The sequence below is a fragment of the Lates calcarifer genome, linkage group LG2, assembly GCF_001640805.2.
Source record: "Lates calcarifer isolate ASB-BC8 linkage group LG2, TLL_Latcal_v3, whole genome shotgun sequence".
Taxonomy (NCBI): Eukaryota; Metazoa; Chordata; class Actinopteri; family Centropomidae; genus Lates; species Lates calcarifer.
Genome location: NC_066834.1, coordinates 2,210,590 through 2,226,026, shown reverse-complemented (window position 1 = coordinate 2,226,026; position 15,437 = coordinate 2,210,590). Strand labels below are relative to the sequence as shown.

The following is a 15,437-nucleotide window of genomic DNA, read 5'->3' as shown; positions in this document are numbered from 1 at the left end:
TATATTAAGACTCCAGATTACCTCATTCAGAGCTTGCAGAATCATTTGATCCACATGACAGGCAGAGGACACAGCCATCTGCATACTGATTATGTGGCTGCCAAGGCCCAGAACACTCCACATAATAATTAGTTTGAAAAATCTCTAAACATTGAGGGAAAAAGCAGCTATAGTGTCACCATGTTTTGAGTTTACCTCTCCCTGCTCTTAGAAGAGAGATGCACTAGCAACTCTGTACATTAATGATATGGTGAGTAGATGGCCTTTCCTACATTAAATGACTTATTTGGGCCACTGGGGGGCAACACCACGAGCTCTACACACATTGACATAGAATCACTAGGATATGGAATCATTGCTGGCAACCTAGCAAATCATAAGTCCAACATTCACTCTCCTTTTGGCCCTGTTTGCACTCCACAATCTTCTGAGGGAAATATCTGTCTCCTTAACAGCTGAATGCTTCAATATGTTCACCAGCTCTTTACTGACTTTGTCTGTTCTGTTGTCAGTGAAAAAAAAAAAAAACATTGATGAGCAATGAGAGTTAAGTTTTGGGCCATAAAACCAAAACAATGCACTAAAAGACTCTGGAACTGCAGAGTTGGGTGAAAAAGGCTCAGCACAACCACACAAGTGTTTGAACTTGGGTTTGATGCATTAATATTACGGGGTGGGGTGGGGAGGGGAGGGGAGGGTGAGTTGCTCCACCCCAAGAAGTGCAACCTAACTGAGTGAGGAAGATGCCAATAAAGCAGTTTGTACACACACTGCTCCAGGGGGAGGGAAACCCCTGTGTTGGTATGTAATGGGCGTATTTAGGCTCTTCCTCTTTAGGGTTATTCTCCTTTGTTTATTTGAGGTGATATGGACAAAAAAATTGTTAAATAAAATGTATTGTGAGTTCACACAGACACACACAAACACACACACCAATAAAAATCAATGAGAACTGCTGATACTTTAGGGATGGTGTTTTATGACAGCTATAAATAACAACAAAAATCAGTTGCCCCCACAATGTAGATAAGGGTGAATGGTTACATTAGACAAACGTACGTATATTGATGCTACATAAGGGTAACAACCATTCATAGATGTATTTATGGCACAATCATTAGAGGACACTGTGGTTTGAAAAGACTACACAGTGAGAAGCCAACAAACCTTTACAACTTAATGAGCCAGAATATGTTGGGTCGGGAGCTACCAAGGCTTTATGATCCAGCAATGGGTCCATGTGAAAAAACTGACGACAGAGGTTGTCAGAATGTTTATGGCTCTGACCTGAGTCCAACTCTGACTCTGACACTGTCACTGCCACTTTGATCCCGGTGGAATATTTTGACTCAAGGTGTCTCTCTTGTATCAACAGTACTGGAGCCCAGAGAAAGTTTGCCAATCAGCGTTATCACAGCCCACAAACTACTGTATGTAGGTAAAGTTTGGCACTAGTTGGGTCGACTGAGACGACAGTGATAGAGAGAGAGATAATGAAGAATACAAGAGTGGTTATGATACAGAACAGGGAGAGGCCGAAACCAAGTGAAAAATCAAAATCGAAACACCAAACCCCACAGTTCCACACCTGTAAATAGAAGTAGATAAAAACTCTGGAAACACAATGGTAATTACAGGATCTCAATGTACAATATGTCAGCTGCATGTAGAAAACAGATGCATTCATTTGATTATTTAAAAAATATATATTTATATGCACATACTCTTTTGTACAGCGGCTAAACACTTGTTTGGTATTAAAATGTGCACACCTTTATCTATTTGTTTGTCTTTAAATATTACTATCTTGATTTACACTGCTTACTTAACATTTTCTCCAGAGATTATGATTTAATAAGGTGATAAAGGAGCTAGGCAACAATTCTGCCTTCCCTTTCATAAAACGTCTTATTCTAGTGGAATGCCAAGAGTTCTTAGAGACAAAAATAGAGAACTAGTAGTTTTTTCAACCTGCCTTGGGGCATGTATATATATATATATATATATATATATATATATGAACAAAACCAAAGCGAAATGAAACCCTGGATCCCTTCTTTACACACTGGCCGAGTTATGGGTTTGGGGAAGAAAAAAAAAAGGAAAAAGAGAGATGGGTGAGCTTTTTTTGTCTAAACATCAGTGTCTGCTGGCTGACTGAAACATAGACATTTAGACATCATACTGATTGTTTAAAACAATGCAGAGAACGTTGAATAATAAAAAAACATAATATACTGTTATAGAACTGCAAAATTGTACAATGTGTTGTGTGGCTGCAGGAGAGACAATTGCAGTCTGCTGACAATCAAGATAAGCTTTTCTCCAGTGAGGTTGTAAAAAGGTTATGCAAACAGTGTATGAATGGCCAAGAGACAGCACATACTGTATGCTCCTCTATCACAGAGGATTTCAATTGCTTGAATTTGTTTGTAGTCAAGTTGTTCATTAAGAGATTACAAACTACTTCAGTCACCCAGATTTTTAATTTTCTCAGTTTTTAAAGTCTATTTCATATTAATGACATAAATTCTTGCAAAATAATTATTCAACTTTGCGTGAATCCTGAGTAACCTTTAAAAAAATACTTATAATCAAAAAAGGAAAATGAAGAATCCATTCATGGAAACAGCACTCCTGATCTGAATGCGACATGTTAAACACCAGAGGACATTTCACTGATTAGAAACCAACCATTACTGAGAGGACACACAGACATACACACAAATTACATACTAAAATAATTCAAAATGTGCTCTCTTTCTCCCTACTCATTCTCTCTATCACATTCCCGCAAAAAAAAAAAAAAATTCACACACACAAATAAAACGAAGCAAGGAGAGTTTAAGGATCAAAAAAAAAAAAAAAAAAGACGGGTGGTACACATGAGTAAAAGCATCAAAAATGATGCAGATATAATGCTATTAATCAGTCAACATTTCAATAATGTCTCTGTGACTGAGTCTGATACAGTGTTTCGTGTCGCCAGCAAGGAGAGAGAACTACACAAGCCTAGGCTCTGGGCCAATATGGACTCAGTAAAGGTTCAGACAGGCACATTTGATATATATATGTATATATATAATTCAAAAATATACCTGACATTGAGGCTGAAACAGTCTCAGTCTCTTGTCTTTCCATGTTTGAACTGTTCACTTTGGTAAAGGGTATCAATCACTTGATGATGTCACTTGCTTCGTTAGTTTTCCTCTACCTTTTCATTTTTAAATAGACAGGAATTGTTTTGTACCTAAGGGAGGTGTAAGCGCTTTGCATTCAAGGCAGCATCACAGCCAGGTTACCATGGAGGGCAAGTTAATGCTGGACCCCGTCCACTCTCTTCTTCTGCACCTTCCTCCTCAGTTCTGGTGCTTTTTTTTTTCTGGGTGCACTCGACTCTCCATGGGGTTGAAAGTGCATAGGAGTTGGGCTCCCACCGTTGCAGCAAGGATCCGCTCACAGTAGTAAGGCCTTTTTGTTTCTCCAAAAAACAATGTGACTGCTTAAGCATCTGAGTGTCTGCACAGTGAATCTTTCAATGTGTGTGTGTGTGTGTGTGAGAGAGAGAGGGAGGGAACAAAGTGTGTTTTATGTGCATTTGTCAACTGTCTGCGTGTTTCTCATGTCAGTTTGTGTTTATGTCGATGAAAGGCAGGTGGTTGAGGGTCTCGTGCCCTTATACTGCCTCTCGTCGTCTTTTTCACGCTTCTCTGTTCTTTCCTTCGTCCCCCTCAGCTACTGACGCTCCTCCCCCTCCTCCTCCTCCTGGATGACCTGGATGTCATCTGACGGGGAGACGGGCAGACTGGCAGGAAGGCTGGGGAGGAGGCTGTCTGGCTGCTGCTGTTTACCGAGCTCTTTGCTCTTCTCCTCCTCCTCGATGGTCTTCTTCCACACCTTGTGGTTCTCCGTCAGGTGCTGCATGATGCTGCAGAACAACCTGCGGCGCCGCTTCCTCCTTTCTGCAGTGAACAAAAGGCAAGAATATGTTTAGGTGAAATCAGCAGACGGGTGTATCTGTGATCCAAACACAACTTTAATGATGAGCTGTCAAATCTTACTTGGTGCCAGCTCATCTTCTTCTAGCTCATCTTCCTCGTCCTCATCTTCATCCGTGTCAGTGTCCACCTGCCCCTCCTCATCGTCTTCATCTGATCCCGCCTCATTAATCCAGTGGCCAGGCAGTAGGCCAGCAGCATCATAGGAGTTACAAAGCGGCCCTACAATATGGGTGATGAAGGACTCCTGTAGCTTGGCCAGCTGCGGGGAGGAGCGGTCCATGAAGGGGCTGATGGGTAATCCCAACCTAGCTTCCTCGTCTCCCTGCAGATCAAAAACACAGATCACAGTTTAGGACTCACAGACACAGATCTTTAGTGCTGAGCCAGCTCAGTGACAGAGGAGCAGAGGAACTCCGTCACTGTTTGCTTTCTAAGTGAGATTTGTTTCGTTTAATTGTTTCTGCTGTGAAATGAACTGAGCTGAAAGGTGGTTCTTCGATTCTGACAGATTTATTTCCTCATCATCTCTAAACTGTTTTCTCTTTTTAAAGTTTGCAACTTTACAGGGATGTAGCACAGAGGGATTCAGAGATGTCACTACTGTCATTTATCTCTGCTTTTTGGTTTGCTCCATTTGCTCGTTTTCTTTTCTCTGACCTGTTTTTGTTGTGTTTGTAACTCTGATTAAATATAAATGTGTCAGTTCTCTGCTCTGTTGAAAGGTGTCGTGTTAATGGGACCACTGTAGTGTACAAAACACGAGAATCACAATCTCTAAGTCTCTTTTAAAATGCTAAATAAAGCAATGGGCTGTGTTAACTGAAGCATTAGCAGCATTAGCAGCATTAGCATGCAGTCTATACCTGCTCATAAAACTCATTGACGATGCCCTCTGTCCATTTGAGGTGCAGGTCACGGACTTTGGCCGGTCCATTGATATCTGCCAGCTTGATACACACTTGGCACACCAGCAGTCTGTCATTCTCATTGGTCCAATCAATTCCTGGACTGTTCACATCGTTCACCTGTTAACAAACAAACAAAATTGCAACCGATCAAACTTTTTTTTCTGCATCCATTTTACTACGTGCTGTTTGACTACATTTCAACGGACCATTCTGCTAATGTTTCAATCAATATTTTACCAGAAATTAAAGGATCAATAAAGAGATGATTATCTATTCAGATCAAATAACCTTGGCATTAAACTCAGCCAGGAAGTCAAAGTGCTTCTTGAGGTCTGTGGCCAGTATGGCCTCGATGACAAGGAAGCGAAAACGCTTGAACTCCACGTGGTCCAGGTTGACCAAGAAGTTGAACTCGGGCTGAGACAGGTAGAGGCTCCAGGCGGACGCTGCGTGGTGGTTCTCCAGCACTGAGCGGTCGTTGTACAGCACTGCCTGCAACACAACAGGAGGGAGAGGCGAAAGAGGTGAGGGAGGGAAAGATGAAGGTTGCTACAATTTCCTCTAAAATGTCAGTAATGAATTTGCTTACATAATGTGTCTGCATATGTGTTACACAATTTGTAATGGATTTAAAAATAGCAAGCACTCAATAAATGAGATAAAGGGGACATGAGGGTATTTGGTTATGAAAGTAGAAAAGGTAACAGCTGAGGGAGAGGCAGCTTTAAAGCAGTTACAGGGACATTAGATACCAAGAGAGACTCAAAAGATCCTTTTTACACACACACTGGTTGTCAACATCATCAGCAATCAATAGGTTCAGGGTTCCCTCTCCTTTCTTTTAACCCACATTCCTGGGACTTTTACAAAACCCAGACAGTGTGTGTGATATCTATGCACATGTTGTGAAAATACAATATTTGAACTGGGACACTCAGTTAACCTTTTCACCCCCCATTTACATGACTGACCACAACGAGAGAGCACAATGGGATTAACAGGCCATGTGGTGTGGAGCTAATCTTAATATATGATCTCCATTTGAGGCAGACAATTTCACTTTGTGTTCATTTCAGAACGTTAAACATTGGTCCTTTCCTGTATATTTGTATAAATCCAGCAGAACCCCTGCATCCTTAAAGGGCTTTTTGTTTGTATATGAAGCATGTATGGAAGTCATGTAAGGAAAATATTGACTCTTAAGTTAAAGATTAACGGTAAAACTGGAGACACAGGGTTCCTATAGGACACCAATAATACATGGGATTCCAAGGATTTGTTTTTAGTTCCACAAATGCAAACACAGCGTGAGGCAGTTGCAGTGATACTGAGGGGTGTGTGAGCCAAAGAGGAATGTGTAATTATTCAAAGAAAAGGCACAGGACAAGGAAGCATCCAATTTTAGCTTCTCATGTTGTGCATGAGTGGGTTGATCACTGATTACTCTTTGTGTTGAGCGGCCGTTTCTCTGTGGAATCAGAGGAATAACAGCCATGCACTGACCACTAGGGGCCACTCAGACAGACTGTGTGACTGCTGCAGAGAGACAGCCATCTGAGGTTGTGTTTATACTCTGGTGCTCGTCTCAGGGGTAAGACATCAGTGGTAATATTTGCTCTTGGTCTGTTGGTCTTGGACACATTTTCCTCTTGGAAGGCCGATTGCAAACGTGTTGCAAACAATTACGCTCCCTGTCGAGCAGATAAGTCGATAAAACGCAGACAAGGGGATCAACGCAGGACACAAGAATTTAGACTGGTTCAGTGTTATCAATGGAGGAACATGGAAAACTGCAATAATAGGGCAAGTAGGTAAAAACTCATGTAGCTCTGTTTAGTATCAGGGTGGCTAGAACACTGTCGGGACTTCCTAAGTGTACACAAAGTGCAGGACCAATGTTCGTGGTGTCATCAGCTTACTGTGTATGTGTGCTGACTGTCTGCAGGGAGGACCCTCTCACTCCTTCACATATTTATGTGTATACTATATTTATGTCTTCTGACTCTGTTTTCAATCATTGTGGTGAAATCTAATTTTGGATAAAACCCATATTTTGAGCATGTGCTCTTTGTTTCTGTAAACACTGGTGTGTTTATGTGTCCCAGTGAGCTAAAATAAGTTTTGTTGATTCAATCTAAAACACTATCAAGTACCAATAAATGCTGCAGGTTACCTGAGGTGCATTAGTGGCTACTAGAAAGGCATTTGTGCGACCAGGATGGTCATAGTCGTGCATTGCAGCTGCTACATAAAGGGCCATGAGCTCCAGGGCGGGTATGTTCCAGGCCAGGCAGCCATAGCTGTCATCTGAAATCGAGGAGCTCTTGGAGGAGGCGTAAGATATCCTGCCCGGAGAGATCCCACTATCTGAATCTGGAACAGGACAACAAACAAGATGGACGTCAGCGAGTGTCTTTGTAAAAATCAGGTTAGAATTGTAGCCTTTCTACAATTAAAGAAAACCTATTCTCTGCACACACACACACACACACACACACACTGTTGTACTCTCAATTTATTTGCTGTTTTACACAATGTGTCATATCACTGCCGTTTTCTCATCCCCTCACTCTATCCCCTCATCAGATGACAGCTGTTCTGGCAGCCTCAGAGGGAGACGTCAGTGGATAAGCCTCAGATAATTTCTAATAGAAACATCATCAGCAGAGACTGAGTCTAGGAATCTCTGAATTTTAAGCCAGGCCATCTGCAGAGTGAAGACCACATCCTGTAAAAGGACAGATTTCTAAAAGCCACAAACAGAATCGGTCACACTTACAAATACTTTGTGGATTCACAAAATCTGACGTCCATACACAAAAAAACGTCATATTTTCCAAAGAGGATGTTAAAGAGGTTCTCCCTCTCTTCTCTGAACGCCTCAGTTATAATAATGCTTCTTAATTACGAGCCAAAGCTTCTCCTCATCTCTTTTAACCTCCAGCGAGGAGGAGGCTTATCCTGAGAAAGGTTGACCTAAGCAGAGAAAACCTTTGTAAGATTATTTTGTGAATGTGTCCGACATGTATGGACACTATTTGGATGACAAATAGAGATGAATCATGTTTATAAAGGGGATATGTTTTTCTGTTTTGGGAAGATAATTCCTTAACAATGCACATTCACTCACCTAATACAAAGACATCTTCTGCAAGTTGATGATATGAGAGAGGTCCATTTAGGACAGTTACTGCGATTAGGCTCTGTGTCCCCGTTACAACCTGTGCTCCACAAACTCTCACAATAATCTATGAATAATGAGTTTATGAGCCCACCTGTATCACTGGTGTTTACCTGTGTCACTTCCTGTCACATGCTCACTGTGGATCTGCTGGAACCCAGGGATTGGTCGAGTGGTCAGGTACCAGACAGCATGGAGCACATCAGTAGCATGGACCCGATTATGATCTGTGTGTTTTTAACCACATTAAGTTTAAATAAGTCTGTCTGACCGATGTACACCAGCAATAATCTGAACGTTTTAATCATGATCAACTAAAACTGCGTCTTAGCTCGGACACATGATAGCTACTTACAAACATCCAGTAACAACACATAAACAACAAACATGGAGTTCTTGAGCACTCACAGGGAATGTCCCTGTAGCCATTTTCCAGAGCACAGAAGTATGTCATGAACTCCCTCACCGGGATCTTGAAAATTTCAAACAGACACGTGTCCTGGAAAAGGGTGTATGTCACCTGAGGAAACACAAACCAGCTTTACTGAAACACCAATCAGAGCTCCAGATAAGCAGCACCATCACTGATGTTCAGTGCAACATTAAAAGATACTGGACATTACAACACATGCACGCACGTCCTCATGTAGAGACGAGAAGTGAAATACAATTCCAAGCTAAAACAGGGACATCACTTTCACTTACTGAACTCTGTATTAATCAGAATCTAGATGTTGTACATTTGCAAAGCTGTAAATCTGTGGCTCCACACTTTCTTCCAACAGGTCTTTGGGAGCCTTTGGGAAATCGTACTGCTGCTGAAGAGCTGACGTGATGGGACAGTTACAAGGTATTTTTCCTGTTCAAACCCATTCGCTGTACGACTACTGTACTGGACTTTGGTCATCAAATCTCCTTTCAGAAAGACAGAGCCCTTAAACTCTTTACATAACCAGACATGGGGCTGAAATGATCGTTATATCTCAGAACTGTTTGCTTTTTTAAGAGATTGATGAGGAGTGGACAGACCAGTCAGACATGTAATACTACAGCCACAGGAGATGGGTCTTACATAGCTGAGTATTCTCCCAGTCTTCCCTCCTGTTTTGTCCACCAGGTCAAAGATCTGGAAGTTCCAGGTGTTCATCCTCTCCATGAGAGCCTCATGGTCCTCCAGCATAGGATCTAGTCTGAACTCCTGCTCACCCTGGAGACAAGCAGAACATGTTGCACAAGTTGTACAGATTAGCACAGATTAAATGGCTGTAGGTCCAACCCATCAGTGTAGATGAAAGTCTGAGCTTGAGTCTGATCTGACGCAGGAAGGAAAAGTACAAATACACACCTCTGATTCCTGAGTCTGCTGGTCTGTGCTCGGGCTCTTCTCCTTCTCCTCCTCCGCCTGCCCCTGGCTTCCCTGCAGCATCTGGCCTCCCATCTCCAGATGCTTCTGCCTCCACGCTCTCCTCCCTGATCAGAGGCTCACCTGTCAAATCCAGCCCTTCACCTGCTGCACACACAGAGCACAGTGAAGGGAAGAGTATGCACAAACACCTACGTGTGAGAAATCAGTTTTTAATGAGCTTTTGATACTAAAATTATTAGTATATAGTAAAAAATTAGTATTATTCTTTATGTGTGTAAAGTAAAGCACTGGTCGAGATTGTCAGCCACCACTTCCATTACCCTGCATACTGTGCATGTAACTGTATGTACCTGAGCGCCTGCGTTGAGCCTCACTGGTAAATGGTTGATGAGATTCCCCTGTGTCACTGCTGGAGACTCCCTTTAGCATCTGACGACCACAGCTAGAACGGACAGACAGGACGATCACGGACATGACCAGCTGATGCACATACTTCCCTGTCTATACCTTCCCTGACACAGTAATGTGCCACCTCGATGCAGCAGGTCTCACCTTGTGCAGAGGGGGAAGGCGGAGCTACGGAAGGCCTGCTGAAAATCAGGTGAGCTGAGGGTGTAGCCCAAGGGCTTGTGCAGGTTCAGATTGACACTCGGCTTTGTCAGGAAGTCAGCCGTGTCGGGGAACTCCACAGGCGATCGAGTGACAAGGGACGATGAAGAGCCTGTACCTACAGCGGGGGGACTGTGGCACGGTGAGGTGACTGGGCTCAGGCTGGGAGATGTGCCTGGAGAGGATGAGGCAAACGAAGATTCAAAATATGAGCAGTTTGCTAAAATGCAGGAGGACGGAGGAAGTTTTCTGGTTAAGTCTCACCTGCTCTCCTGGGCCCTGCATGGTATGTGAGGGTAACGGAGGAAGATCTCGGCTTGGGAATGGTGAGCAAATTTGCACTGGGCCCGTTGGACAGACCTGAGCTGGAGAACATAACACACAGAATCAAATAACTTTTAAGTCTTACCGAACCTTTTACACAGTAAGGAATTCTCTTTAGAACATGTTTTACAGCCACGTTTTGCCTCATCTGTTGCACAAAATACAGCCGTCCAAAGCTTCACTATCCACTATCCACTATCACTATCTATCAGTCATCTAACACCTCTGAAACAAAAAGAACACGACAATCCTAAACTCCAAGTAGCTCATTGGCCAACACTGCCAATCCTTTACTGCCATCGTGTGGAGAAATACAGACACTACACCTTCAAGTCCACTTGGCCAAATTTGTTGTTCAGGTAAACTCATTCCTCAATGGTGTGAAATGCAGATCTGTTTTTTCATTTTCACTCAAGAGAGACAACACTCTGCTCTCTGGTCTCTCTGTGCAAGCAGGTTCACAGTTACACTTTGTTGTCCACAGAAATACAATCAAAGGAAATAAAAGGTACAGTCAGTTCTGTAATCTGTGACATTTACATTTTTACATACATTTACACTCTTTGTTTCTCAGCTCACGACAGCAGTAGGGTTTGGTCTGTCCCATAAAGACGGACTTGTTGGGTAGCTAACTTTGCACTCCTCAGTCTCAGTCTTTCGCTTTTCATAAGCGGCTGTAAACCACAACACAGGCTGCAGACCAAACCTGCACGCAGCTGTTAACGTTCAACATTACCAATCCTCACCAATCAACCGTGAGAACTGATGAGCAGTATGGGCTGACACACACTCACTAAAGGGTAAAACAACCTGTCTTGTGTACATTATTGTATCAATCAGACATAGATTAAATTGTTGTCATACATCTAAGCATAGGGAACACGAGGTGAGTTGATGAGTAGAAAATCTTTGCTTTGACTCAGTGATATGATGATATAGCTGAGATGAACTGTACTGAGAACAGAGAACAATATTCACAGTTTTAATTGTCAAATCTGGATTTTATATTCAAAACTAATTGTGATCTACATTTCTCCCACTGTCCTCTCAGTAAACATGTGCAATACACAGTCCACCTGGTTTCCTGTGAGGTGTACCATTCCTGTTACTATTTTTATGATGATTTCTTGCTTATTCAAAATTCACTAAGGCCCATTCATAACTTTTCTCAGGCTGGCCAAAGAAGAAACAAGAGCCTTGGTTTCACTGTGCACAGGTGCTGCAGATCCACCTGAGGACGACCTCAGCTGGAGCACAGCCATTAATCTGACCCAGAACTGGGCCTTTCAGGGTAAAGTAGATTCCACATGATGTGTGTGAGCAATTTTGAAGACCCTATTTGTTTCTGAAAGGTGTTTATGCTGTGTTTGTGTCGATACCTGGTCAAGTTGAGGTCAGGGTGGGGTCTCTTGCCATTGTTGCGCTCCCAGCGAGAAGAGCTGGAGTCAAGAGGGGGGAGTGCAGAGGACGAGGAGGAGGTGGAGCTCCGCCTGGGCTGAGGGGTGGGGAGGCTGTTTCTGCTGCTCAAACCCTGATCGGAACAGGAAGTCGCCAACATGGATTTATGTTTTATACACAAACTGAAGATGCTGGTTATGTGGCTCAAACAACATTATCCCACCAAAAAGCAATGATGAGCATTTACTGAAAACCATGTTCACACTGACAATAATGCAGCCTCACTCATACATTTCAGGGAGGCCAGTAAAAGGTTCCTGTGGTCAAAAACCTGGCTCAACATTTACCACAATACAATGCAGCATCTTCTGGCAACAGGCAATTAAATGTGTGTATGGCGTAGCTCTGTACCCACCTTAATGGTTTTCCTGTCACTCCTCTCTACAGAGTCCTCCACCTCATCGCAGGGGTAGAAACCCGGGAAGGGGGTGAAGGGGTTGACCCTGGGTCGGCACGAGCCGGAGAACGTCCCCATGAGGCTGGAGATGCTGCGCAGAGCTGAGATGGTGTGCGGCGACAGAGACGAGTCCATCAGCAGGTCTGACACCATGTTCCTGGCTTCGTTGATGACCGAGAGGTCGACGCCGTTGCCGCTCACTGCACCCTGCGACGCGCACACACACACAAAGTGCTCTTGTTTTCAAAATGTTTGTGGGAAAGTTTTGTGAAAAGCCCTGACAGTTTGCTTCCCATGTGAAAACAGATGCTAAACTTTGGCTTATGGCTTAAGACTGTGATGTCTACAGGCTTCCTGCCAGAGTGCACTGTTATATGGACAGACAAGTGCCAATCCACTGATTCATGCCACTGACCTCAAAGGCTGTTAGGAATAGTGGTATTGAGGTCACAACAACAACATCAGGTTCAGAGAGCTGATGAAGACCCCCCCACCTCTCTCTACACTCTGGTTTGCTCCATCTTCATTTGTTTTAGGAATCCCATTTTCCCAAAGCTGACTCTGCTGATAGTTACTATTTCTAACTTCCTCTCACCTCATCCCTCTCCTGTTGTCTCCTCTATTCCCCTACCTTCTTACACAACTGAAATGGTAAAGACTACTACAGTATATTGGGAGGAAAACACACATACACTACATCTAGAGCTCATATGGTAAGTGCAGTGCTTATGCTAATATCCAAAGTGAAACTGTAAGAGCAGCCTGTCACAAAATATGTGTAATCCTTGCCTTTTTTTTTAGGACAGGTTTCATGAGGGAAAATGCTCTGGCTGGCTTTGCCCCGTCTAACAGGAACAAATAATGACTTTTGGTCTGTGGGAGCTAAATTCTTCAATAGATTACACAAATAGTTCAAACAAGACAAAGAATGTCTGAGTCAGATAAAAATGTGGCATGACAACGATTCCAAGGTCATTGTATGCTAGGTTTTACACAATGTGTATTTTGCCTGACCAAAAACCAAATATCAGGAAAGGAACTGAATGTCCTAAAAGTGACTTATAGACAGCTTCTACTGGTGGAAGACTACACTCTGCCTGAGAAGATCTGTATTAGTGCTACCTGAATGAACCGTGCACATGTACCTTTAAAAACAGTACTGACCTGATACTGTGGTTTATACCAGTGTTTCAGATCCCAGTCCCACAAGATCATCTGAAAAAACACAAGAGAGACACAATAACTGTCAAATGTCATCGCTGTGTGGGTGCATAACAGAGAATTTGAAACGTATTTCACACGGAGAGAGCACAGGCTTTGACCTGTGCTCCACTTTGAGCACATCAGCCTTATGGCTTTTCAGTGAGGGCACTGGCAGGTCAGCAACAGAGCGCCAGAGCTCCTGCTAGTCTATTCTGCCTGTTATCTAAACACACAGTGTAGTAACAGTTTACATTAAGGATTTCCTGCACCACATGATGCACTTTCTACTACAGGTATGCTAATGCACACACTGCTTTACTGACAGCAGACTGAGGCCTTTTCACTGAAAGCAAAAGAAGAAAAGCAAACCACTAAAACCACCATGGTGCGTCTACAATAGAGCTATGAGATCTTATCTAGCTGCAACTACGTCAATCGGCAGCACTTCCACGCTATCTGTTGGTAACCAAACAGCTCTCACACATTACAGCAGTGTACAGTCAAAGTTGGTGCAGGTTGTGTAACGCTTAAGTTGTTGGACCTGAAATAACCTGTGATTCTCGATGTTAAACTACAAATAAAATATACATTTGAAAGAAATGAATTCATTAAGGTGTGTTATACATGCACACTTAAAAGAAAGCACTGAAATCTATTACCTTTGACAGCACAACACATGAAAGCATGAAGCCTGCTATTTGTGTCCAACCTGCTGATTCTGAGGGAACAAACAGACACCCAGGCATTTTAAGTCTACCTACATTTTTTTTACTGGGGAGAAATAGAGCAGTTTGCCGTGTAATAAAATCCAGACAGTAAACAGATCAGGGCCACCGTGCAGTCTCACCCCTCACCACAAGGGGGAGAGACATAGGAGCCTTATTAGAGAAGGACCTCCACAAACACCAACAACCTGAACCTAACATGTAAACACTCACCCTCACATCTCAGCCAGTCGCCTTATTGACAGGAAGAATCACAGCTTAAGTGAAATCGGTCATATTCAGCAATGTCAAGAACTTCAATAAGACTATAATATAATATATTTAGAAAAACAAATGCACTTTATTTAGGGAAATTTCTTTTTATAAAAAATGCAGTGTCCGTTCCACATTTGAATGGCAAAACTAAACTTTTATTTTTTATTCCACGCTGTTTTTCCCAGCTGTCTGTAATATTGCTGTTTGGTTTTTTCCACATCTCAGCATGTAAGATATACAGTACATGAAATCTATAACTAAGGCTGTTAAATAGATCAGTGGCTCCATCCCATCTCCTCTAATCAGTAACTGTTTCATTGATCAAAGTGGGATGTTGGGTGTTTGTCATCAGCATCTGTACAATGCTGCCAAACATTTAATATGGCAAATAAGCCCTGCCATGGCAACCCGACATAGAGGCCAGCAAACAATGCTCCATACACCATGGCAACAGGATGGCGGGAGACGGCTGGAGGACAGAGTTGTTGGCCTTCTGTTTGTTTACGGAGAGACACGGAGGGGCTGAAATGGAGAAGGAGACGGGTAAAAGCTGAAGGAAAGGATGCCATTAAGGAGGGGATGAAGAGTAAAGGAGAGAGGCCTACAGACGGAGATTTAAAAAAAACGGAGACATAACTGGATACAATGTGAGCTCGGCCTTCATTTAACTCGACCAAAGGATCGTGTTTTGTTGGCCTCTCCATTTTCTGCTGACCCACATGATCACATACGCAGCACACGCACACACCGAGTGACGCGATCAAATGTCTGCATTGTGTCACACAGTATAGTGTAGTATGTTTACAATCAGTCAACGCCGCACCATTACAGTATGCTGTTTTCTTTACCTCCACATGATCTGCGCACAACCCTCAAAAACATGGACTCTCCTCCGGCTCTCTCTCAGCTCAGAAACAGGAAAAGCTCGCTGAATGGGCGCTACCACCGCCACCATTAAAGCGTGTGCCAAGCAACAACTTATTTACAGTGAGGGCCTCATGCATCCGATG

General features: G+C 43.0%; 1 protein-coding gene across 1 annotated transcript in view; it reads right to left on the bottom strand.

Annotated features, from left to right (window-relative positions):
* Positions 1 to 959: 959 nt before the first annotated feature.
* Positions 960 to 15,437, bottom strand: part of pde3b (phosphodiesterase 3B) — a 42,256-nt gene continuing 27,778 nt past the window's right edge. The window contains 16 exon segments of the mRNA XM_051073729.1: positions 960 to 3,962; positions 4,062 to 4,323; positions 4,865 to 5,026; positions 5,198 to 5,401; positions 7,083 to 7,282; positions 8,204 to 8,317; positions 8,499 to 8,610; positions 9,163 to 9,297; positions 9,436 to 9,502; positions 9,504 to 9,597; positions 9,807 to 9,898; positions 10,009 to 10,240; positions 10,330 to 10,430; positions 11,769 to 11,920; positions 12,203 to 12,451; positions 13,409 to 13,459. Coding sequence (XP_050929686.1) covers positions 3,736 to 3,962; positions 4,062 to 4,323; positions 4,865 to 5,026; positions 5,198 to 5,401; positions 7,083 to 7,282; positions 8,204 to 8,317; positions 8,499 to 8,610; positions 9,163 to 9,297; positions 9,436 to 9,502; positions 9,504 to 9,597; positions 9,807 to 9,898; positions 10,009 to 10,240; positions 10,330 to 10,430; positions 11,769 to 11,920; positions 12,203 to 12,451; positions 13,409 to 13,459 — 2,454 coding nt within the window. The 3' untranslated portion in view covers positions 960 to 3,735.